Genomic DNA, 24,790 nt, shown 5'->3' with positions numbered 1-24,790 from the left:
CGTGTAGAGCAACCGAATGTACGCCAGGAAGCGCAGACCGAGATTGTGACGTCCCAAGAGGGCAAACAAATATGTCCAGCTAAGGGAGTCGAACACCCTTTCCATGTCAGCCAGGAATAGCGCTGCCTGCTCCCCCAAGCACCTCCAGGCTGATATTGCGACCTGGGCCCTCCTGATATTGTGACGAGTGGACCGCTGTGGCATGAACCCCGGCTGGTCTGGGTAGACTAGGTCCATAATGTACGGCTTTAGCCTGGTGGCCAAGGCCTTAGCTAGGATCTTGGCCTCCGTGTTCAAGAGGGAAATGGGACGGTATGACGTTTGACACTCCGGGGATCTCCCAGGTTTTAGAAATACCACCACCTCCACGTGCCGCCAGTCCGGGGGGAGCGACCTGCTTTCACACGCCTCCTCCACCACCGGTCGGATATGGGGACCCAACTGGACCAAGAACCGCCAAAAAAATTCACTAGGGAAGCCGTTGGGGCCCGGAGCCTTGCCCGGGTTGAGCTCGCCCAGTGCCGCCGCCAATTCGTCGTCCGACAGGGGCCGGTCTAAGAGGTCCCGCACCTCGTCTGAAATTTCCTTGGTGGGAGATCGTCTATAAAACACTGGATAACTTCAGCCTCCAGACACTCCTGGGGAGCATAAAGCCCCTCATAGTACTCCGCAAAGCTCTCGGCGATGGCCGGAGGCTCAAGAATTGGCGCACCCCCAGGGTCCACGATCTTAGGTAGCGGCTGGGCATGCATGGTGCCCTAACACAGGCGATGCAGCATCTTACAGGACTTGTCGCCCCACTGGTATATTCGACTGCGGGTGGCTAACCAGGCCTGCCGTGCCTCGTCCATCAACACTATGGTATACTGCTGTTGTGCTAGTACCAGTTGTCGCCTGGCTGGTCCTCCACCCTCCTCCAGTTCCCTGCGTTCCAACGCCTCCAGTTCCGCCTCGGGCTGCACTAAGTCCTTCTGTCTCTTCCTCCGGGCCGCCGCGCACCAGGAAATATCTACACCGCATAACGTGGGTTTCAGGGCCTCCCAAAGAGTAGCCAGGGATTCCACCGTGCCTATGTTGGCAGACAGAAAGTGACCAATCTCAGTAGTCAGATGCGCCCGGTAGTCATCCTGTACCAAGTGCCAGGCCGACATGCGCCACCGAAACGGCTGTCTGGCAGAGCCTGTATCAACAGTAATTGCCACCGGCGAGTGATCAGAAAGCGCCCTCGGCAGAATCTCAGCGGACAACACTCTATGGACAAAGACTCTTGGGAGGAAGATATAATCTAGTCTGGAAAAGGAGTCTCTCGACGCGGAGTAATACGTAAAATCCCTACGGTACCCATGTCTATACCTTCAGGTGTCTACCCAGTCAAGGCCCGTGGCCAAAGTCCGCAGTCTGGTGGCAGGTCCCCCAACTCCCGGGGGGTCTTGGATGCCCGCGACACCCCGCCATCGATCATAGTCCCTCTCCATCATGTCTTTCCAGTCACCCCCGATGATGGACAGGGTATTGGGCATGTCATCCTAGAAGGACATGATCTGCTCCACCAAGGACCACTGCAGCGGCGGTGGGGCGCACACGCTACCGAAAGTCACTGTATCGCTACCGATCTCTCCCTGCACAAAGAGGTATCTGCCCTGTGTATCTGTCCATGTGCATTTGTGTACAAATGAAAGCCTGCGATGTATAAGAACTGCCACTCCCCTAGAGCCCCTAGTAAACCCGGAGTGATAGGCGTGCGTAAACCCAGAGCGCTGGAGGCACAGTGCTTTGGTTCCAAGCAAATGAGTTTCCTGCAGGCACAGGACGTCCGCCCCCACCCTCCTAGAATACTGGAAGATCGCCCTTCGTTTCACCTTATCTAACAGCCCCCGTACATTCCAGCTCAAGATGCGCAAGACCGGGCCTAAGCGCCCCTCCTCGCCAGCAGTGGACATTTAAATAATACAGCAGATAAAAGGCACACAGCACCAGCACACAGTCGGGAACACACATGGCAGTCAGTAAGCAGCGAAGCGGGCACAAACAAACTCTCCCCCCCAACCCCAACCCCCAAATTCCCCCTCTCCCCCCACCCCGTACCTCCCAACCATGGAAGCACCTGTTGTGGTCGGATCATGGCCCAGTCCCCAACGGGGGAACAAGGGCAGCCCATAGAAACGAGGCTGTCACTCCCTCCAACCCAACCTGGCCGGGTGTGGCTCCCAGCCTAAGCAACCGTGCACCTGATCATCCACACCACGAGTCCATAAAAGCCATGGATATGTCCCATAAGAGTCAAGGCACATCCCCTTGCTGCTCCTGTGCGGCGACATCTCGGTGGGAGGCCGAGCCAGAGCGTGAGCCACGGCTCAAGTGCGATCTCCTACGGTGTCGTCGCTGGCTCCAAAGGCCCTCCCTGGCAGCCCCACTCGCGGAGGAGTCCGACTCTCCGCCCTTCGCCGTGTTGACCCGGATCTTTACTGTCTCGTCCGTCCACTGAAAGACCTCCTCCGGAGTATCAAAGAATAAGGTGCGGGACTTGTAGATGACCCGCAGCCGCGCCGGGTAGAGCAGCGCGTACTGGAGCTGGAGGCCCCGGAGACGGGCCTTGGCCGCAGTGAAAGACTGGCGTTGTTGCTGCACCAGTCTCATGTAGCCTGGGAAGATGAGGATGTTTGTGTTCTCATGTGTGACAGTGCCTTTCAGTCTTGCTTGCTGCAGGATGGTAACGCGGTTGGCGTAATTCAAGAACTTGGCTATAATAGGCCGCGGGTGCGCACCAGCAACGCGACAAGGTGTCCGCCGAGAGCCAGCCCTCCAACCATTGAGCCAGGAAGCGCTCCACGTTGTCCCCCTCGCAGTTCTCCAGAAAGCCCACAAAACGCAGGTTGTTCCACCGGGCGCGCCATTCCGCATCCTCAACCCTCATGACCAGGCCTCTCTGCACCTTCTCCATGGCTGCGACTTTCTTCTTGAGGACGGACACGTCGTCTTCCACCTCCGAGATGTGCGTCTCCGCGCCCGTGATGCGCTCCACCGCATTCCGGAGGTCCTGGCGGAGAAGTGTGACATTGGATCCGACTGCCCCAATTTTAGCATCAAGCACATCTCTAGACTGCGTGATCGCGCCAACAGCGCAGCATTGTCGGGAGTCGGCGCCTGTGGTCCCCCAGGACCAACCGCCTCCGTGAACTTGTCTATAGGCCCCTGCTTGCCCTGGCCTCCTCCAGCGCCACCACGTGTCATCTTGCCCACAAGCTGCGAGTCGAGGCCGCCCAGTGTCTGTACTCCAGCGCCCGTCCAGGCGCACCAACCAGGCGGACGGCCCTGCAGCTGCCAACCGGCATGCGGCGGGGACCGCGACCGCCACCCCCAGCACCAACTCCCAGGATTCGCAGGCTGTGCCCCAACCAGGCCGCCAACTATGACGCTCACACCGTGATCACTCCCGGCAGCTGCTGAGCGGCACCAAGGATCAACCACCCAGACCACCGTCGCCGATCTTTGTGCGCTGTACAGGACTCACACAGGGGCCCGATCTGACCCCCGAGGCCCCAGGCACCAGTCCCCTCGCTTGCCGCCGCTCCTTTGAACAGGCAGCCACCGCCGTCCGGCCCGGCTTCTATGTCGATGAGATATGGGGACGCAGCAGAGTGCACTACACTAGATGCGGTAGCAGGCAAGTGCTGCGCCGTTCCGATGACAGTCACAAATGTCACACTCGATTAGCCATGCAGCCCCTCGTCGCTCATTCCGAAGTCCGCCACTTCGCCACTGTCCTGTCTGTTGGCAGCCCTGTTGTCCACCACGCACCTCCACTGTTACACCAGCTCCCACACCAAGCACTGTCGGCTGCCCAAGGTGATGAGCTCCTAGTAGTGCCCACGCTCCGCAATCTGACCGGGCACAGCCTCTAGACAGTAATGTGTCCCATCCAAGCCCAGCAGCCAGGCCCTGTCCACGCTGTGCGAAGGTGCCTGAGGGAGTCTATTGCCAGCAACGGCTGGGCGGCACAGAGGAACCCCCCCCCCAGGTGCCCTCCACAGTCACCCAGGCACAGTATGATGTTTCCACCGGGGCCCGACCTGACCCCCGAGACCCCAGGCACAGGCCCCTTCACTCACCGCCACTCCGTGTCCGCTCGACCTGTGCAGGGCAGCCTTTGGCGGGTCCCCAGTGCCTCTTCGCCTTCACAGGGCGTCCCCGCAGTCCCAGATGGGCACCTGGCCGCACTCCTACACCGGTCCGGCCCGGGCAGAGGAGAGTCGCAAGATGGCGGCCGCTCCCGCCAGCCGCTCCAATATATGGCCTCCTGTCACGTCCCCTGAAGGCCACAGCTCTGCAGCCAGACGTCGCTGTGCCCCTCTACCTCCACACCCCAGGGAAACGGACTCCGATGTACCTCCCGGTCCTCAGGAGATCAGGCGCCCCTCTTGCCACCATCCGCCGGCACCAGCAGTTGAACCAGACCGGCCACGCCAAAATCGAAGCCCACAGGTCACGCCGGGCCTCACACGCCTCGCTTCGTCGGCGGGCCGCTCCTCCGTGCCCGGGGCCGAGATGCCGCCGCCACCGGACGATGCCCCCAGTCAAGGCATCTACACTGCAGCTCCCTGTGCCCTCGTGGATGTTCAGAGCAAGGGTATTCATACAGGATAAATGGTAGGCTGGTCAGAGCTCGCGCTCTACATGACCGCCATGAACGCCAGCTAAGCCACTCCCGCAAGTAGACACTGAGATATGATCTTGGATTCCTCCAGGAGGGCAATGCAGTCTTGCCCTCCTAAAGGAATCCAAGATCAAAAAAAGATTCCACAAAGCCGTATACCTTTACTACAAGGTCCTGCTAAAATAGATTTGCCACTATGGAAGAGCTCTGAGTGGAAGAAACATGAATCTTCAACTCAGTGGAAACGCACCTTGGCCAGGTTAACCTAGAAGGTTTATCTCAGTCCTCTGGAGGTCTTTGGAGCCAAAAAGGTTTTGGGTGCCAACTTTTACAGGATGTTAGGAGAAATATACTTTGACACGGCTATGAGTTCAAAGACATCGGGAACAGCACTTGGGGGAGGGCGGTCAAGTTTTGCTCCAGCAGAATTCCCTAGCAGGGTCCATGGCAGGTTGAGTTGGAACTGGTCAGCTGTAGTGGATGGCACAAAAGAAGCTCCATAACGATAGTGACATTTTACCTACAAGGCAACTGTACACTTTGTACCATATATTAGGGAGTTATAGATACCGTAAATATGTCAATAGATAGAATAACCAATTTTGACTTCTATTTGGAGTCTGAACACATGTCTGAACCATAGATATCAGAGTCCCAGTGCAACGTTAAAAGAACAGCAGCATATGAACACTCTTTCGTGTGTGCTCTGATGTTTTTCTGCAATTGTCTAGACTGAAAAGTCTAAATATAGAGAAGAGGAAGAACAAGGATGGTGAAGACAATTTAGAAGAACATAGTCAGACTTCACCTAATGGAATCGTGCACATCCTCTGTGTACTCCTTTACGGTGGCAGCTAGAATGCCACTTGTGAAGGGGATTATTTTGGTGGTAATCAACATCTGGCAAATAAAGCTATAATGTAAAGTCAGGTGTACACATGTCTTAATTAATTGTGAGGCACTAGTATTCTAAAAATCCACCATGTCACCCTTATTGTGAGACAGACTAGTTAAACACTGAATAGATACCATGTAAAACAAATATAGCTCCATGCCTAAAAAGATATTACTTTATCAGTTTTTGTTCAAGCTTTCTTTTGGTACTATTTGGCTGAAAGACGTCAGATAGTTTCGTCTCTCGTGTTTTTGTGTATCCCCTTCATCCTTGATAATTTAACATGGGATTCAATAGTGTTTGGCATGACAAGGTCTTCAATTAGCTGAAAATATGTAGTAGAAGACCCTAGAGTATGCCTTGCCCAGATCGCCAATAGTTCTTAAGATGGCGCTGAGAGGCCTCCAGTTGAAAGACTGCACCTGCTGCATACCTTCCAGTTGTCACCACAGTCAATGCCCTTCAACACCACAAAACACTGCCATGAAAAGAACTCCACGGCACACACACAAACCCCTTTCATGAAAACTGTATACATCATTGCACCATTCACAAAGGCATCAACATCTCAACCAAGCCTTTCAATAGTCTTGGTCACCTCCAATACAGCTTCACCTCTGTATATAATGTCATTCTTGCCAGACTATAACTGAGGAAAACTCATCAAATTGGTAAACTTGGAGTGAACTGCTAGAGCACATGAGATACAAAAACATGTAACGCAGGGTGTTGTTTGTAAAGCAATACAAATAATTTTGCTATCCAAGGTTTTAATCAGAGGTCAACTGGTAAAACAGCTTATCGAGCACAATCGATATAGCCTTAAAGCCCACAGTAGCAGCCTCTAATGGCCATTAAAGCCCTGCTCCATCGTTAAAGGCCTAAGCCAAAGCAAAGGGCCTTTAACAAGGGTACGGGCCTTTGATCGCGGGTAGAGCCTGCTACAGAGGGCTCTAAGGCTTTTGAAACATTCTGCCTCTAGATGGCAGAATGTTGCCATTTATAAAACGATGGCCTCACGGAACCTGAGGGGAATTAAATCCCCTTGGGATCTATGAGGCCTTTTGCTCACAGCAGCAGCTGGGAACAAACACTGGTATGTTAGAGCTCCGGGATTCTATCGGCCGTTAGAAGCCCGCAGTACTCCATTGTTGTAAATGGAGCGCCCAGCATTGCAATGTTCTAATATAGCCTTATAGGCCGCCGTAGAGGGCTATACCGGCTATTAAAGGCCCTCTCCAGCGTTAAAGGCCCCGAGCCGAAGGCGAGGGCCTTTAACAAGGGAGAGGGCTTTTAATAGCAGTATAGCCCATCTACGGAGGGCTATAAGGCAATTAGAACATTCTGTCACTAGAGGACAGAATGTTCTAACAAAACAAATAAAGCATTTTGGAAGAGTGCGGGGATTGGAATCCCCTCAGGCTCCCTGAAGCCTTTGTTCACAGCCAGAGCTGTGAACAAAGAAACACTGGAATGTTGGATCTCCAGGCTTACACCAGCCATAATAAGCCCAGAGCACTCCATTGTTTTCAATGGAGCTCCCAACATTCCAATGTTCTAATATACATTGTTACAAACAACAAGCTAAATGCCTCTGTAGCCACCGGACCAGTTATCTAAAGACAAGACATGGACCCACTCCAGAAAGTGAAGCATTAACTACTGTCACTCTAAGAGGCCCACGGCATTAACATTTAACGATGGTTCTGACCTGGTGGATTTCATGCCATCCGTTTTCATCTTTGCAGCCCAGTGTGGCGTGTTCGTAAAGTAGCAGCTCGCAGCAGTAGGGGTCCCCGCCAACCATGGCAGTGTGATAAAGCGCGGTAAGACCCCTGCTGTCTTTGTAATCAGGGGATGCACCAAGCTCCAGGAGTGTCTAGGAACATAAAAACACATATCAATTTAATGGTCAATATTGAAAATAAACAGAAGACCCAGGAAGGGACAAAAAAGGAGAATACAAGGCATATATATCAAAAGCCTTCCTCAGAATATCTGAGCTACAAAAGGACGCTTTTTGTTCAAGAACACAATGCGGGGAGGTGGCTAGAGCCTCGGGTTGTTGTATTATAGTTAGAAAGCTGGATGTAAAATTGGGAACTTTGTTCCTGCCACCAACTTCATGACTACACATGAGCTGCCCTGACCAACCACACTTACGTAGCCTTTTCCATGCAGCTCATAGCCTCATTCTCAAAATGTGTTGTGCTTTGTTATTTGTGTACCACCTGAGCATTCTTCAGACGCCTGTTCTGCTATATAAATAATTCCAATCAACTCATATGAAACTAATAATAGAAGTGAGAATGGTTGGAAGCAGACACCAGGGAGTAATCACAAGGTAACAAACAAAAACAGATGGAAAGCAAACAGCGTCTAAAGGCTTATGGCACAAAGATGGCTCTGTGAGCGTAATGTTTTCTGCAGAAAATTATAGCATTCTGGAGGTCATGAGTTTGAATCACAGCAACGCACACATATCCATACATAGCAACATCTATTATTTAGAGCCCTTAAAATGGCAGAAGAGCAGCATACAAAAACCTGTTATCTTTATATGGGTTACGGACAGCTTTGACTTTGTTTCTCATCCAGGCCCGTCTCCTCCACTAGGGTGGAGGAGCCTCGCCCAGCTGCTTTCTCGCAGTGCGAGAAGTAGAAACAAACTGGTCATTACTACCTTTATGGGTCTCGGCTAGAAGTGCGCGAAGCGCGTCCTTGCCAGAGAACCATAGTCATCGGCTCAGCCGACAAGGAGTGGAGACAAGAGCTGGCCACGCGCGCAGCATTGTCTATGGGAAAGGCGGATTCAGACGCGCGCCTTGGGATTGGGTCACGCGCGTGAACTTGTAACGTAGACAGCTCACAGGCGCGACGCAATCCCAAGGCGCGCGTCAGAATGTCGGGCAGGCACGGAGCTCACAGGCGCAGGGTTCACGGGAAGGACAGAGGGATCCCGGCAGACTCTGAAATTCAAAGACTGCTTCGTAAGCAAGTAGTAAATTACAACTTTTATAATCTAGAAATTTACAAATGGAATGTTTCATTTTTGATGTTACTAACCCAACTCAGGTTGACCTAGATGCTCAAAGCGAACATAAAAGACATACAAAAACGGATATGATCCTTACATATTGGAAATCACCTGATAGATCTTATTACCTCAAAAACCTTCACGAAAGAAAGAAGCATAAGAAAAAAGTGAGAATGCCTACCGCTAAGTTGAATAATAGCGCAATCGTTATTTACAGCGCTACAAACAGCAAAACTACAAACGCTTTATAAAACAAGAAGCTAGCAGTAGTCCTGCATACTAGACGCAGGTATTATTCACACAGCTCTGATGATGCACCTCAGGCAGGGGCTCACAGCTGTTATTATTCACACAGCTCTGATGATGCACCTCAGGCACGGGCTAACGCAGTTATTATTCACACAGCTCTGATGATGCACCTCAGGCAGGTGCTCTTTGCTGTTATTATTCACACAACTCTGATGATGCACCTCAGGCACGGGGCTGACGCAGTTATTATTCACACAGCTCTGATGATGCACCTCAGGCACGGGCTCACAGCTGTTATTATTCACACAGCTCTGATGATGCACCTCAGGCACGGGCTCACAGCTGTTATTATTCACACAGCTCTAATGATGCACCTCAGGCACGAGCTCACAGCTGTTATTATTCACACAGCTCTGATGCGCTCTCTAATACTCTTTACTAATAACTTTCTCCTACTAACTATCAACTTCTCACTCTACTACTTACTCTGTGTGTGGGTGCTAATGCAATAGGTCTCGCATATGCAAGCAATGAAGCTATTGGCAATGTAAATGACAATGCCATTTATTTATGATTTAAAAGAAAAAAAAACTCATGAGCAATGCCAATAGCTCTACCTTTAATGCTGCCGAGACCATTGCATTGTAAATGCTTGTTATGTTTCTGCTTCTCGCACTGCGAGAAAGCAGAACAGAAGCGTTTGGTTGCAGATGGGCGGGTGGTACAACATTTTTTCATGAATCAGGATCAATGTTACCTTTCAAAGAAGGCCTATTTCACCAGTGAAATAAGTTAATGAACACATTTGTTGGATCATATAAGGTTTTACAAAAGTGTTGCAAAGCGTTTCGCTCAATTTGCTCATTCACAACGGCCTCAAAGAAATAGGGACTGGATACAATCTCCAGTAAACATTTACTTAGTTATTTCCTAGAAATATAGGCAGAATCACTGTCGCTTAGATCTCAACCTTGCATTTAACGCGTGCACAGCTTTAGAAGTAGGTCGTAAGGCTGAGATCAAACAAATGCTTGTAAAAGACGAACATCCACCCCTGTGTAAAGGGATTATTCTGAAAGAGCTTGCAGGCTTTTCATAATATTTTACATGTTGTAAATATTAAAACCGCTTACCGTGAGGGCAGCTTGGTTCTTGGCTCTGGCCGCCTTGTGCAACGCTGTCATTCCATCCTTGGCCCGGAAATCCAAATGGGCACCACCATTTCGAAGAGCCTTGATCATTTCCACAGGATTGTCAAATTGGGCTGCCAAAGTCAATGGGGTCTCTGTGTAAGCAGGACAAAGAAGATGTGCTAGATTATAGTTTGTGTACAGCTATACAATACACTTTGGAGAATCAAGAGTCACCATTTTAGAATCAAAAGCAATTCACAGAGACTACTAAAGCAACCATGGTCTATAAGGGATTGGCAGAAGGGCTTTGAAAGGCTAATGATTGCAGACTCATCCTGTGCCCTGGGCACCCCTTAACTTTTTTCTAACTGGTACTGGTGGTAACTGAATCGGATTGCCCCTGGGCTCTGCCAAACCAGCCCATGGCGCTCAATGCTGAAACATACATAGAATAGAGTGTAAACACCCACATACACTAGGGTACACTATGGATTAGGGTACCCCTAGGATTGGCCTGACCTCCCCTATACGGCTCTAGTACATAATAGGGCACAGTGTTTGAAACTACCTCTTAGTGCCTCGTGTGTATTAGGCCATGGAGGTTTAGAGGCCAGCAGCCCTATCTGCACTTGCATGTGTGCACTGCTGAAGCCTGGGGTCAATTTATAAGGAGCATTGTAATGCAGGACTGCTTTTAAAATGAAAATTGTGCCTAACTCAACTTTGGTGTTTGGGGCACTTGAAAAATGTATAAACTATTATATTTTGGCATATTAGGTACCCCCAGGGTGTCCCCTACATGTCCCATTGGTGAGGAGTTATACTTAAAGGGAAGACCCTTATAAAATAGGTTTTATATGCCTTGGGGTTAGTGAAAATGTACATTACACTCCCCACATTGTAGTAAAGTGCTTCCCAAAATCGACTTTTGTGCTAGGAGCACTGTGAAGGGAGGATCTGCACTATTAAGACATATTCGGAATCACTAAAGTCTCCCCTGGGTGTTCCAGGGGTGGGGGTCCTGTAAATATAGGTAGGGTTCTTATAAAAGATGTTTGATAAGCCCTGGTGTACTAGAAATTGCCTAGTTCATTTTCCCCATTGCTGCTCTCCAGCCACATAAATTAAAATCGCTAGAAGTTATTAAATAATAACTCATGTTAAGGAGGTCATAAAAATATAATTTAAGGGCTTTATAGAATGGTATTGATAAAGCAAACAATATGCTGTTGGTGAATTTATACTAAAATGTACAGACAAAAAGTTATAAGACTCTCTTATCTACAAAGCATAATTTTGCCTTCCAGTAATCTACACTGATTGTTCCGAGTTAGGTGGATTAGCCAGGCGACTTGGATGAGGTGATAGGTAGCCCTGGGGTTAGAGAGCCATTCTAGGAGGGCACGGTTCTGTTACATAGGAATCCCAGAGTAGAGGTAGGGGTCATAATTATAATCTTCAATAGAAGGAGGAGACAGATAGGAGAGGCCAGTTTCATTTACATCCCTATTCTTTGAACCTAGCCAGATTGCAGGATTAAGGAAGGAATGAGCAGACATAAGGGTAAACAACAATATGGAGATGAACCATCCTGTAGGTGGGCTTAACCAGCTCTTGTCTCTCTTCTGGAAAATCAGCCATGTTGAATTTTGGAGCTATGGTGCTCTCTGGGAGACTATAGTACCACACCTTGGAGGATATGGTCATACTCTGGGGTGTTGCCCTGCACCTCATTAAACAGGAGTGACCTCCTGATTGACTCTGAGAACTTGGAATATTATCTGAGAGAGGCAAAGCCTCTAATATCTACTGCTTGAAACTAAACGAAGAAGAATGGTCCATGCTGAGTAGATTGATTTGCACTAGCCAGGCCCTCCACTCTGAAGTCTGCGCCTGCAGCTAAATCTGGAACTACAGCCATGTGGACTACCTTGCTTCAGAAAGGACTAAAGAGTGGACTCTCAGAAAGTTACAGGTACACAAAACTCACCTTAACCAGCACCACTAAGAATCCCCAGCCTGGAGTACTGCCAGTGGATTTGTAAGAGTTTTGTCTAAGTGGATTGTGGGAAATGAAGTCTCAAACTTTCTAGGACCATCTTGGAGCTTCCAGACACTTGGAGTAAGTTTTGTACACTTTGGGACACTCTGGTCAACTTCAGCGAGAAATTCCTGAATTTTTGAGAACATGGGAGTTTGGAGTGGACTGACTCGACCTAGCCAGCTGTGCAGGCGATCCTCAACCATGAGCCGGCCTGCTGTCCAGATTCGTCCAGTTGAAATGCTCCGGATTTCCGACTTCCAGACTTTGAACGAGAGCGGGCTGAAACCCAAGCCTGAAAACCCTCACAGTAGCATACCTGGTGAACAGCAGCAAGGGACCCCTGAACAAAATGTTCTGTAAGAATTTCTAGGTCCAAACGTAGGAGAGGTGACCGAGTCCAACCGCGAGAGTTAAGCCACTAAACCTTAAACTTTGAGCCAGCCTGGATCCCTGGTTTGTCCCACTGGAGAGCTATGGAGGTCTGACTTCCATAACTTTGACCGGGAACTTGTTGCAAGGCAAGCAGGCGAACACTTACCAAATACAGACTGCATGGGAGCTATGAGGGACCCTGGGAAGAAAAGTTCCAGAGATGTCTAAGTCTGAAGGTGAAAACTTTAACTGGTATCTGCGCAGAGTTCCAACGCAATTGTCTTGAAAATGTTGACTTTGTCCCAGTCTAGCACTAATAGATGTCCAAAAGGCGCTATAGTTTTCGATGTGCTATTTAGTGCTAAATCTATAAAAAATCTTATCTCCCATTCCTTATATTGGAATCTTTTTGTTTTGGTGTCCATTTAAAGATGAACATATTTCCTATTTTTATAAATTGAAGTTGGATTTGTATTGTCTGTTATGTCTTAATTATTTACTGAATTAGTGTTTTTCAATGCTTTACATTCCTGTCCTTGAAGTTAAGCCTGCCTGCTTGCAACCAAGCTACCAAAGGTTGCGCATGGGAATAATTTTCATAGACCTATTCTGAGCCCTAAACTGTTAGTGGCCTTATTGCTAGTGGCAGATGAATATTTGCCAGTACTAATAATCCACTGTCCAACACTAGCAAAATGGCGTCCGCCTGTTCATCAGTGTAGCCTTTTCTGCCATCGACACGAGCACTCATAGTTTCAGGTGTGGGTCCATGCTTATTGCTGTTGACTAAATGGAAATAATTTCACTTTCGAAGGAAAGCTGAAGTTTCAGTAGCCAGATCCTGTCGTGATAAAATATGACTGACAAAATCAAAGTCTATTATTATTATTAACAGTTGTTTAATACATTTGCAGGCTTTGTTTTATATATCACTTCCCATCATATCATTCTGTTTTATTGAGGGCCCAAATGCCTGAGGGTGTCCTGGTGCTAGCTAACAAGGAGGCGTCTGACTCCAAATCTAGAACACCCAAGGATTCAGGCCTGAGAACTGCCCGGTACACACATATCTCAGCGGTGAGGACTTAACATGATCATCTACTCGACTCGCTAACATGGGTCATATGTAAAATGTGCATGTTGGTTTTCAGATGAACCTTAAATTCTAGCAAAGTGCAGAAACATACCTATTTACCTACATCCATAATTCATTACAGAACATTGAACGTTCTCTGTTCATTTTGTGAGTTTGCCTTAGGCCTACTAATGCTGAGACACTCTGACAGGCTAATAAAAGGCATCTGCTGTTACACTTACTATTAGTATTATATACTCATAGTGGCTTTCCTCTATCGGTAAACAGGCTTGAAAAAGAGCAATCATCTGTGTTTTATTTGACGCTATTGATGACGTCTATAGTGTTGAGAGATATGACGACAGCAGTGATGTCGCTGGCAAAGCTATTTTTGTCTAACCTAGAGAAATAAAGGCTTGCTACAGGTAAATAAACTAGCAGTGCGCATCCTCCTGAGCAGGTATATGAATTTAAAGGCAGCACGACAGCATCAAATTGCAGAATTCGTATCATTGAGTTTACATCGAAATATCTCTATTTCTACTTTTAGAAAACAGATGTACTTAATGTAAAGGGTGATGTGATGTCATTAAGAACGAGGAGCATAGTTTCAGTGGGTCTTTGGGGTGTGACACCCCACCCCAAATAAATGCATTGTTGGTTTGGTACTTGGGTCTCTGAGGTGGGTCTGCTATGTCTGTGTTGTTTTTTCCCCACAGATCTCATTTTACTAAGAGGTTTTTACTTGTTAATCTATTGGATCAGGATCTTAAATATAAATTATATATATATATATATATATATATATATATATATATATATATATATAATGACGTCTTATCATAAATGGAGTAAAAAAATGCACCCATTGAAGTATTCCTTGAATGAGGGCACAGTTACTTCTTTTTTAACTTCACAGACACTGGCAGTAGTCGGCTTGGAAGCTGCACGACTCTCAGTTTGCAGGAATTCTACTGGCTATCAAATACCCAATCGGTGCTAGGATAAATCCTTGCAAATAGTCTGACCAGCAGCAATGGCATAGGGCGGGGTTCCAAACCATTCACCCATTGTGTCAGTCTAGAGAGTGGCCCACCTGATGCAAATCAGTACTGCCCTGGTCCTCAAGGAAGCAATCCATCCCGAACCATGCGCATCTCAACCCATCACCCTGCAGCCCACAGCTTTTTTTGTTAAATTTGAGGTTCCCCTGAATCTCACTACGCCTCAGCTAATGGTGCCATCAATGATGTCAATAGTGAAGACATTTGTGACATCAAGTTTGCAGTCACAAGAATTGTACTGGTCAGTTACTATTCCTTTGCTCAGCAAAACAGGCCTATTTGTGTGTCTGGACCACAACCATAATGCCCCTTCAGAAGAGATCTCTAGAGGGGATTTTTATTGGTACGTATTTTATACTACTGGTTTCTTTCTTGTCTTAGTACATCACTACCAGATATGTTCCTATGGTTTCAGCAAGAGTTTTGGGTCTGTTATGATATTCTTCAACAAGTCTTTATAATTTGCAAGCCTGTGCGGTGTTTGCAGAATTTTGATACGCGGAACTACGTGACGTTACAAAAAAACTCAGTGGAGTTCCGCAAGTGGCGTAGTGCAGTGCTGTTAGAAGCTGGTTCTGACACTATGGGCCGCCTGGAATTTGAGCTCTTTAAGCACCTAATCGTTGAGCTTTTACTGTGGGACAGCCTCATAAATTGGGACTCACCCCATGAAGAAGACCGCATGGGGATTTTACTGGTGTCCCCCTGGCTTGACCAGGCCACTGCGCAGCAGCTGCAGTAAGGGACACCGGGCTGGTTACATGCAGAAACATGTGTAAATGCGTGTGCACACGTGTAGGGACTGCGCTGTGGAGATTCCTAGCATGCGCAACTAAGGACCAGGTGCAGATAGACTGGTGTGGCAGGACTTATGCAGAATGGGGGGGTGACATGGAATTGGCTTTATACGGCGGGAATAAACATGCCAGGGAAAGTCAGTGTGTATTCCATTCATCTCTTATGGGATAGGGAGCACATGATATAGTATTACTTTTCTAAGGCCTACACATTCCAGATGTGCACTAAAGTCCACTGTAACAGGTGTGAGAAGAAGTATTCTGCAGAGTCCAAAGTCAAATTTGTACTGCTTTTGGGTCATCCCGAAATATAATATTTCTCTGAGCCAGCTCATAACCAGGGCCTGGCTGTTGGCAGGTTAGATTAATGACCTTTCTTCCCAGAGAGAAGACCTTCCCTTCAAGGAGAGAAGATGGGTGGAGCTACAGATTCATCCATCAGCAGCTGTCACTGGGTGCCAGGAACCAAGCTGCACCAGGGTGAAGGCAGCCCTGGGACAAAGGGGCTCTCAGAGATCGTGTGACAGAAGACCCTAGATGACACCATTTTGAACAAACCCAGAGTCCTTGGCAGGAAGGAGGGAGCAGGGACAGAGAATTGATGTGTTACTGTGTGATAAGGCAAACAGAGAATTCCTGCCAGCCCCATCCCCAACTTCTTAAAAGAACTTGCAAAGGAAGAGAAGCTCTCTCTGGGGGGTGGTCTGCTGAAGCAGCTGGTGCTGGAGTCTGGTGCAATGGGCAGTGGGAAGGAGGAACCCCTGATCGCTCCAGAATGCTGCACAGCGCCAGGAGAAGAGTCCAGGATCAGTGCGCAGAAGCAGTGGATCTGCGCTGGGAGAAGAGTGGCCCAAGAGGAGAGCCAGGCAGAAGGCTGTGCAGGGAGCCAGTGAAGACAGCTCCCTGCTGAATACCCCATCTAAGAGATCTAAGAGACCTAGAGGGTGAAAGAGAGTGCTCCCAGTGGCTGGGGAGTGCCACCAGGAGCAAGAGGAGGCTAAGATCGCGAATATCGGACCCCTGGGGGCTGAGACATGCCCCCCAGAACATATGCGACCTTTGACCCCTGAGGATCGACGACAAAGCGTGTGGGGCTCCGCCGCTATTCAAGAAGTTCCCCCGGGGTGGGTTGGATATCGAGGGGCCATCATGCCCCCGTGGAGAGGTCTCGAGGGTCCCGGGACCCCTTCCTGGGCCCCGAAGCAAAGTCGGGAAGCGCTGTCGAGGCTCCCCGTGAAAATGTCCCCAGGAGGGGTGCCAGGAGCTCACCCTTGCCCCGTCGATGCTGGATGGGGGTGGAGTGCTGTTGTGCCCCCCGAAGATGTTTGGGGACCCGGGATCCCATCCCCGGGCCCAGAGTGCTAGAAGACAGATGGCCAGAGGAGCCGGCGATGGTCTGCGCGTCTACCCGCCGAAGGGGGCCGACCAGAAAAGCTGTACCGCCTCCCGCAGCAGCACATGAGGGTGCTGGCCATGCGGGGAGCCGGTGAGAGCCTCAGGGGGTGGGCTACCCAGGTGGCACTCCATCAAGATGGCAATGCGGGGGCCCGGTGGGAAGAGGCCCTGCGAGACGAGGAGCAGCCCGGAGTGGGCTCCCCGAGCCACAAGCAGCACTCACCACTTAGGAGCTGCCAGGGGTGGGCTCCCCGAGCTGCAATGAATTCCCTGGGGGGCCGGGTGGGAAAAGGCCCCACCACCATCGAGTGTAATGCGGCGAAGCCGCCAGCTGGGTGATCGTGGCTGTCCCCAATGCAGCGGGGGAGCCGCTACTACTATATGCAAGGAAAATTAGAAGCGCCCCATAATGCCTTGCAGGCCAGGTACAGCCTACAAGGAAAAATCAGCATTTTCTATGCTTGTGGTGGCCCCACGAGGACAGGGTTGCCACAACATGTGTGCTAGGGTGCAGGGGGAGCTGCAGGAGCAACGCAGTCTCCCCCTGCACAACGAAGATAAGATCCCTCCCAAAGTCTCATGGGGACTTTAAAAGAATAACCCCTTAAGGGCTCAACCAGTATTTTAACTCCTCTTCGGTCGGAACTTCTTTTCTCCAGCTGAAGGGGGATTAAGAAGTGCGCTGAAGGATGAAGGGCTGAGTTGGGGATGTCTGTGGAAAGGCATACCCTGGAGGTGAAGAGGTGTAATTCCACCCGTAGTGCATTTACTAATGTTATTTCTTACAAAGGGACTGAAGGTCACATGTATACTGTGAAGTACCTGAGTATGGTGATGTTATAAGCAAAGTGGGGTTATGTTGCCAGACATTCCTGCTAGGGTGTCTGGCTGTATATGCATAATCCTGTGATTTCATCTGTATTGCCTTTAGGGGTTGTTGTTGCAATGCATTCTAATGATCCACAAATGTGATGAGTTCTGTCATTCTAAAGTGATGCTTAAACATGTATTCTTGCTGCTGCGCTTAGGGGAAGAACCCAGAGTGCTAACCCTTAAGATGAAGAGGTGTATACTTCATAGGCAGTAGGAAATGCTCAGTCAGGGTTATGTGTCACCAAGGCATGCTTGTTGAGATAATGGGGTGGGTCGCCGCTGGGATGGTGCCAGTGCGCAGGGCCCTCGCTCCAGGTTAGGTTCAACTAACTGCATTGGGGCAAGATGATGTGCATATGGGAGTGGTGGTACTAGACCCCACCCCGCTTGCGGGAGGGGTAGAGATGTTATGCAATGTCACAAAGTAATACTAACAGCTTATGTATATTTGTAAATTGGTGCATAGTATTGAGTAGTGTGTGTGTTTAATAATTGTACTCTTACTTTTATACGGCAAAGTACCGACTGGACAATCAATTATTGAGTGTTATTTCTGTGCACCTGTAAATAGCGATTACTAGCCCACACCACCTCCCTTGGGTAAGCCTCAGACTGCTCTGCAACGCTACCCTCTGAGAGTCAGGCGCTACAATTGGGTGTTTGGCTCCCAGTGAAGGACAAATGTAGTCATGTTATTTGTGTAGGCCTAACAGATGCTGCCGCCGTTTACCAACAAGTGGGATGTGCCATTCGCGCTAGTCTTCCTGCCGATCGGGTAGAAATACTGAGATTGATGGATCTTGCAGGTGTGGGACAAGTATTGGACTTGCTCCTGCTTGAAAATTATACCTGGACGAATTCAGCATATCTTTCAGTTTGGCCCAACTTCTTGGTAGGGTGGACGGCGTCCACCCAGAGAAAATAGTAGCTGGACGCCGTCCACCTGCATGTCCACCTGCGTGTACCCCCCCCCCCCCCCCCCCCCCCCCCGACTCGTACCCAGCTCATGTGCCTCCGGATCTTGTAGCTTCCACATGGTTCCAGCAAATAATCATTTCAAAAACGAGATTCATGAACCAGGAATGAGAATTGGTTCCAAAAACAGTACTAGGCGTTGGCGTCAATATCAAACTTTTCGGTCGATTTGCCGCTGCATTTATTTCAGTATTTTTTTTGTGGACGGCAGGGCTAGGGTGCGAGTCGACGATGGACAGTTATTATTTATTTTTTAAATAACCTTTCATATTTTCATTATCGAAATTGTTTTGCGTGATTGGTGCAGTCACGCAGGCTCCATGAAGACAGGCCTAGGTCCCTACAGACTCCATAATTCCATATGTCAGTGCACTAAACTTGAAAGTGTTCCTCCACAAACTACGCAAAAGGTATTTTAAAATTGCTTAAAATTGCGCACTGTTCTTGAAGTTCACGAATTGCAAGGTTTGTAAAAAAGCTTTTGTATCAAAGCATGTTTTCAGAAGGAAAAAAAACATAAACCGCACACTGTCTTCGACATGTGTAGATTTGCACGAAGGGAAAGTTCTCTGAATTTCAGAAAGAACGAAGTCTGTCAACTTCGGAAGGCGAAATGCTCCTCCCCCCCCCCCCCCCCCCCCCCCCCCGAACCACCGGCCCAAATTGTTATCTATTTAAGTCCATTCAGTTACATGCACTGCAAGCTTGTATGCGATAAATCAAGTTAGCCACTAGATGACACTATTGTAATATTAACACAGTAATTCATAAATGTATTGCGCTGCCACTTAAACAAGAGGAGGGGACTAGTAGGAGACGGCAGTGTTCAGCACAGGGATTCTTTGCCTACTATAGAACGCTGGCAGTATTCTGCCCTCTTGCCCTTTACTCTTTAAAGCAATTACAGAGTCCACCGGCTGAATGAATCCTAGAGCGCGTGGGATTATACATGTTTACAATAATGAAAAGCACATTGACAAGGATTTATTTTTATTTTTTTGTTTTAAAAGATTTGTGTTACTTTTCACAGCACTGCATTAAATCATTACACAGGTAGCTGTTCAAATGTAGCAACAGCATGATTAGCCTGGCTTCACTTGACCAACACTGCATCCTAATAAATTAAATAAGGGTCAGATGTATCAAGATTTCGATTTGCGAATTCTAAATAGCGATTTTTTGCGAATCGCTATTTAGAATTCGCAAAATGGAATGTATGTACAAAATCTCTATTTTTGTAGCGATTCCTTAATATTCTTTATTTGCGAATTCGCATTTTGCGAATTCGCAAATAAGGAATAATTTCCAATGCATTCCTATGGGCCAGGAGGCCTATAGGAATGATAGTGCAATAATTCTCAAATTGCGGATTCGCAATTTGCTAATCGCAATTTGAGAATTATTTCAAGGGTGCAGGGGTGTCTCAAAGGCACCCTGCTGCACCCCTGAAATTTACATGTGTGTGCATGTGGCACACATACATGCCCTATGGCATGTATGTGTGTCACATGCCACCCTCACAAATGCCAAATATGGCATTTTTAAAAGAAATCGCAAATTACCACCAACTACAAGTTGGTGGTAATTTGCGATTTCTTAACACAAATTTGCAATTTCAAAAAGTTACATACATATCATTTAAGGAATCGAAAAATTTGCGATTCCTTAAATGCTTAAGCAAAATGAGGAATCCCAAATTATTGCGATTCCTTATTTTGCGATTTTTTGATGCATATGAAAAAATGCTAAAATGCCTCTTGCGAGTCGCAAACGGCTTGATACATCTGCCCCAAAAAGTAGCCGAAAATTGCACCCCTACTATTTGCGCCCGGTCCAGAATTTTACACGCCACCCATGTATTATGTACTAACAGGTCATATCGCAAAATATCAGTCACAGAGGTTCGCAGAACAACCTGCCTACTGATTATTAATTCAGGGTGTGCAAAACTCGGATGATTTGCTTTCATGTAAATATGCAGAATGGCATCAAAAGTATGCACAAATAAGAGAAATGATGCAGCATGTAAAGTAGTCATTTAGCTATATTTATGGTGTGAAATGTGTCCTTGCAAAAAAAAGTAATGTAATGCAACAAAGAAGTACAAGCAACAGCCGCTCATGTTCTGTTCCTGTGCATTCGCTGTAAATTTGTACAGTAAATGGCATGTAATTATGCAAAGCGTCTAATGGTGTAACTTTAAGAATTTCAAGTAATAATCATAATGCAAAATCCCCAAAATTCTGCGAATGATGCCAGCATAATTTAAAATTCGCCCAGCGCTTATAACACTAGGCAGGTCACTATTTGTCACCCCCTCTGTTTAGCTACAATCACAGGGATGGTGGCCTGGAAGGAACAACAGTTGAATATCTTATTTCCAAAATGGTAGGATTTTGGAATATTACTGAAGTAATATCGAGTGGCCACAATATTGTGTCTAGAATATTGAAAATCCAAATATTGAGGAGGTAAGTGCACAAAGGAAGAATTTGCACTATTACTAAGTTTATATCTACATGCCTTGAAGATATATTTCATGGTCAAGACATGTAGATCTATACATACTTACCTGACATGTTGGTCCTTGAAACTCTGGTCAATCAATCAATCAATCAATCAAACATTTGTATAGCGCGCTACTCACCCGGAGGGTCTCAAGGCCCTTGGGGGGGGGTCCTCTACTGTTCGAAGTTCGAACAGTCAGGTCTTGAGTTGCTTCCTGAAGGAGAGGTGGTCTTGGGCCAGGCGGAGGTGGATGGGGAGGGAGTTCCATGTCTTGGCAGCCAGGTAGGAGAAGGATCTTCCTCCGTTGAGGCTCTTCGCATGCGGGGAACGACAGCAAGGACGTGGCTGGTCGATCGTAGTTGTCGGGTGGGGGTGTAGAAGGTCAGGCGGTCGTTGAGGTATCTGGGTCCTTGGTTGTGGAGAGCTTTGTGTGCGTGTGTCAAGTCAAGTCAAGTCAGAGAATTTATATAGCGCACTACATACCCAGAGGGTCTCAAGGCGCTTAGAAAGGGGAGGAGGATTACTTGTCAAATATCCACGTTTTAAGTTAATTTCTGAATGCTAGGTGGTTCTGGGTAAGGCGAAGGTAAGCGGGGAGTGAGTTCCATGTTTTAGCAGCCAGGTATGAGAAGGATCTGCCTCCCATGGTGGTCTTATTGATGCGATGTACAGTGGCGAGGGCATGGCTGGAGGAACGCAATTGGCGGGAGGGGGTGTAGAAGGACAGTCGTGAGTTGAGGCATTCGGGTCCGATGTCGTAGAGTGATTTGTGTGCGTGGGTTAGCAGTCGGAAAGTGATTCTCTTGTTGACGGGTAGCCAGTGGAGGTCTTTCAGGTGACCAGAGATGTGTTCGTTGCGCGGGATGTCTAATATGATCCTGGCTGAGGCGTTTTGGATTCGTTGGAGTTTCTTCTGGAGTTTAGCGGTAGTACCTGCGTAGAGGGTGTTTCCGTAGTCCAGTCGGCTCGTGACCAGAGCATGGGTGACAGTTTTCCTGGTTTCGGTGGGGATCCAGCGAAATGTTTTTTTGAGCATGCGCAGAATGTTGAAGCAGGATGAGGATACGGCGCTGACTTGTCTGTTCATTGAGAGTGAAGAATCCAGGATGACGCCCAGGTTCCGTGCGTGGTCTGTCGGGATGGGTGCTTTTCCAAGGGCTTCCGGCCACCGAGAGTCGTCCCATGCGGAGGGGGATGTACCTAAGATGAGGACTTCCGTTTTGTCTGAGTTCAGTTTCAGACGGCTTTGTTTCATCCATTCGGCAACTTCCTTCATTCCCTCGTGTAGGTTGGCTTTGGCGGTGCTGGGGTCATTGGTGAGAGAAAGGATTAGTTGAGTGTCATCCGCGTAAGAGATGATGTTGAGGTTGTGTTGGCGGGCGATGGCCGCGAGGGGGCTCATGTATACGTTGAAGAGGGTGGGGCTGAGTGAGGATCCTTGTGGTACGCCACAGATGACTTCAGTGGCCTCGGACTTGAATGGTGGGAGGCGGACTCTCTGGGTTCTTCCGGTGAGGAACGAGGTGATCCATTCAAGTGCTTTTCCTTGTATTCCGATGTTATTGAGGCGTTGTAAAAGGATGCTGTGGCAGACTGTGTCGAATGCTGCAGAGAGGTCGAGGAGGATGAGGGCGACTGTGTCTCCATTGTCCAGTAGAGTTCGAATGTCGTCTGTTGCTGCGATGAGGGCGGTCTCAGTGCTGTGTTTTGCTCGGAAGCCAGATTGTGAGGAGTCGAGGGATTTGTTGGCTTCGAGGAAAGCGGCGAGCTGGTTGTTGACAGCTTTCTCGATGACTTTGGCCGGGAATGGAAGGAGCGAAATGGGGCGGTAATTTTTGAGTTCGGTGGGGTCCACTGTGGGTTTTTTCAGAAGGGCGGTGAGTTCAGCGTGTTTCCAGTCTTCCGGGAAGGTGGCGGAGTTGAAGGAGCAGTTGATGACGTCTCGGAGGTGCGGTGCTATGACGGAGTCTACTTTGTTGAAGATGTGATGAGGACATGGGTCTGTGGGGGATCCTGAGTGGATGGAGTTCATCAGGCGGATGGTGTCCTCGGTGGAGATTGGGTTCCAGTCGTTAAGGGTGTTCACGGGGGGAGAATGTTCAGCAAATGGTTGGGTGGGTTGGTCTCCGGGTTGGTTGTCGAAGCTGTTGTGGATGTCTGCAATCTTGTTGTGGAAGAATGAGGCTAGGGAGTCGCAGAGGGCTTGAGAGGGGGTGATGTCGTTGGAGTTGGCCGAGGGATTGGAAAATTCCTTGACGATGTTGAAAAGTTCCTTGCTGTTGTGGGCGTTGTTGTCAAGTCGATCCTTGAATGCTGTTTTCTTGGCCTTTCGGATTAGTTGGTGGTGAGTGCGGGTGGCGTTTTTGAAGGCGTCCTTGGTGCTAGTGGTTGGGTCTTTTTTCCAGGCCTTTTCAAGGGAGCGGCAGAGTTTCTTGGACTTCTTATGATCATCGTTGAACCATGAGGCCTTCTTGCTGCCAGGTTTGCTTTGTCGTTTTTTCAGTGGTGCTAAGGTGTCGGCGGTGTTGGATAACCATAGGGTGAGGTTGGCGGCGGCTTGGTTTGGGTTTGAAGAGTGGGCTGGGGTGTTTAGAAGGAGCGATGCGGAGATCTGGTCGGTGGTGATTTTGTTCCAGTTTCTTTGCAGAGTTGGTTGGAGGTGGTTGGTGGGTTTTGGCTTGTTGTAGGTGAAGTGAACGCAGCTGTGGTCAGTCCAGAGGAGCTCCGTAGTGTGGCTGAAGGAGACATGATTGCTGGAGGTGAAGATGGGGTCGAGTGTGTGACCTGCGATGTGGGTGGGGGAAGTGACTAGTTGTTTAAGTCCGAGGTTGGCGAGGTTGTCCAAGAGGGTGGTGTTGCGGTCGTTGGTCTTTTCAAGGTGAAAGTTGAGATCTCCCAGAAGGATGTAGTCTTTGGAGGGGAGTGCGTGTGGAGTGATGAAGTCCGTGATGTCTTCACTGAATTTTGCGCGGGGTCCAGGTGGTCTGTAGAGGAGGGTGCCTCTGAGTGTGGTTTTGGGGTCGATGTGGATCTGGAAGTGAAGGTGTTCGGAGTTGGCGAGGTTGGCGTCAGAGTTGGTTGAGATGCGGATTGATTTCTTATGGACGATAGCGATTCCTCCTCCTGTGTACCTGGTACGGTCTTTGCGAGTGATCTTATAGTCTTCAGGGATGGCAATGGTGATGTCTGGTGCGGAGGAAGCGTTCATCCATGTTTCCGTTAGGAAGGCGATGTCTGGAGAAATGGTGTCTAGTAGATTCCATAGGTCGATGGCGTGTCTGTGGACCGAGCGGGTGTTGAGAAGGATGCATTGTAGGTGGTTGGGGTCGGGAGTCTGTGGTGTGGTCGTAGCGGAGATGTTGTCGGTGCCGCTGAATTTGCAGGAGTAGCAGGAGAAAGGTCCATGGGTGTGTCCAGGAGCGGCTTGGACGCAGGTGGGGGAGCGGCCGGGGTTAAGGGCTAGGAGGGAGGCGGCATCGTAGGTAATGCGGGGGGCTGGGCAGCACGGGGGGCAGGGGGTCTGGCGCTGGGCGCGGTCCAGGCGCGGACGGGCGTAGACGGGCTTACCTTTGGCGCACCTTCGGCGCGGATTGGGCGCGGTCGCTGCGCGTGGACGCTGCGCGCAGGAACAGCTGTCATATATGGGGAGTGGAGGGGGAGGGGCGAGGGCGACTCAGCTGGGAGGCGGGGCGGGCACACGAGGACAACAACAAGCAAAA

The 24,790-nt window shown here is 48.9% G+C and overlaps 1 protein-coding gene across 1 annotated transcript in view; it reads right to left on the bottom strand.

Annotated features, from left to right (window-relative positions):
• The window catches only part of LOC147729256 (SH3 and multiple ankyrin repeat domains protein 2-like), a 2,641,300-nt gene that overhangs the window by 1,376,376 nt on the left and 1,240,134 nt on the right, over positions 1 to 24,790 (bottom strand). The window contains exons 9-10 of the mRNA XM_086959557.1: positions 9,969 to 10,120; positions 7,261 to 7,428 (exon numbers count right to left, since the gene is read on the bottom strand). Coding sequence (XP_086815683.1) covers positions 7,261 to 7,428; positions 9,969 to 10,120 — 320 coding nt within the window. The remainder of the gene's footprint in view (positions 1 to 7,260; positions 7,429 to 9,968; positions 10,121 to 24,790) is intronic.

This window comes from Lissotriton vulgaris, chromosome 2_2 (assembly GCF_964263255.1).
Source record: "Lissotriton vulgaris chromosome 2_2, aLisVul1.2, whole genome shotgun sequence".
Classification (NCBI taxonomy): Eukaryota; Metazoa; Chordata; class Amphibia; order Caudata; family Salamandridae; genus Lissotriton; species Lissotriton vulgaris.
This window is presented reverse-complemented; position numbering and strand designations above follow the sequence as displayed.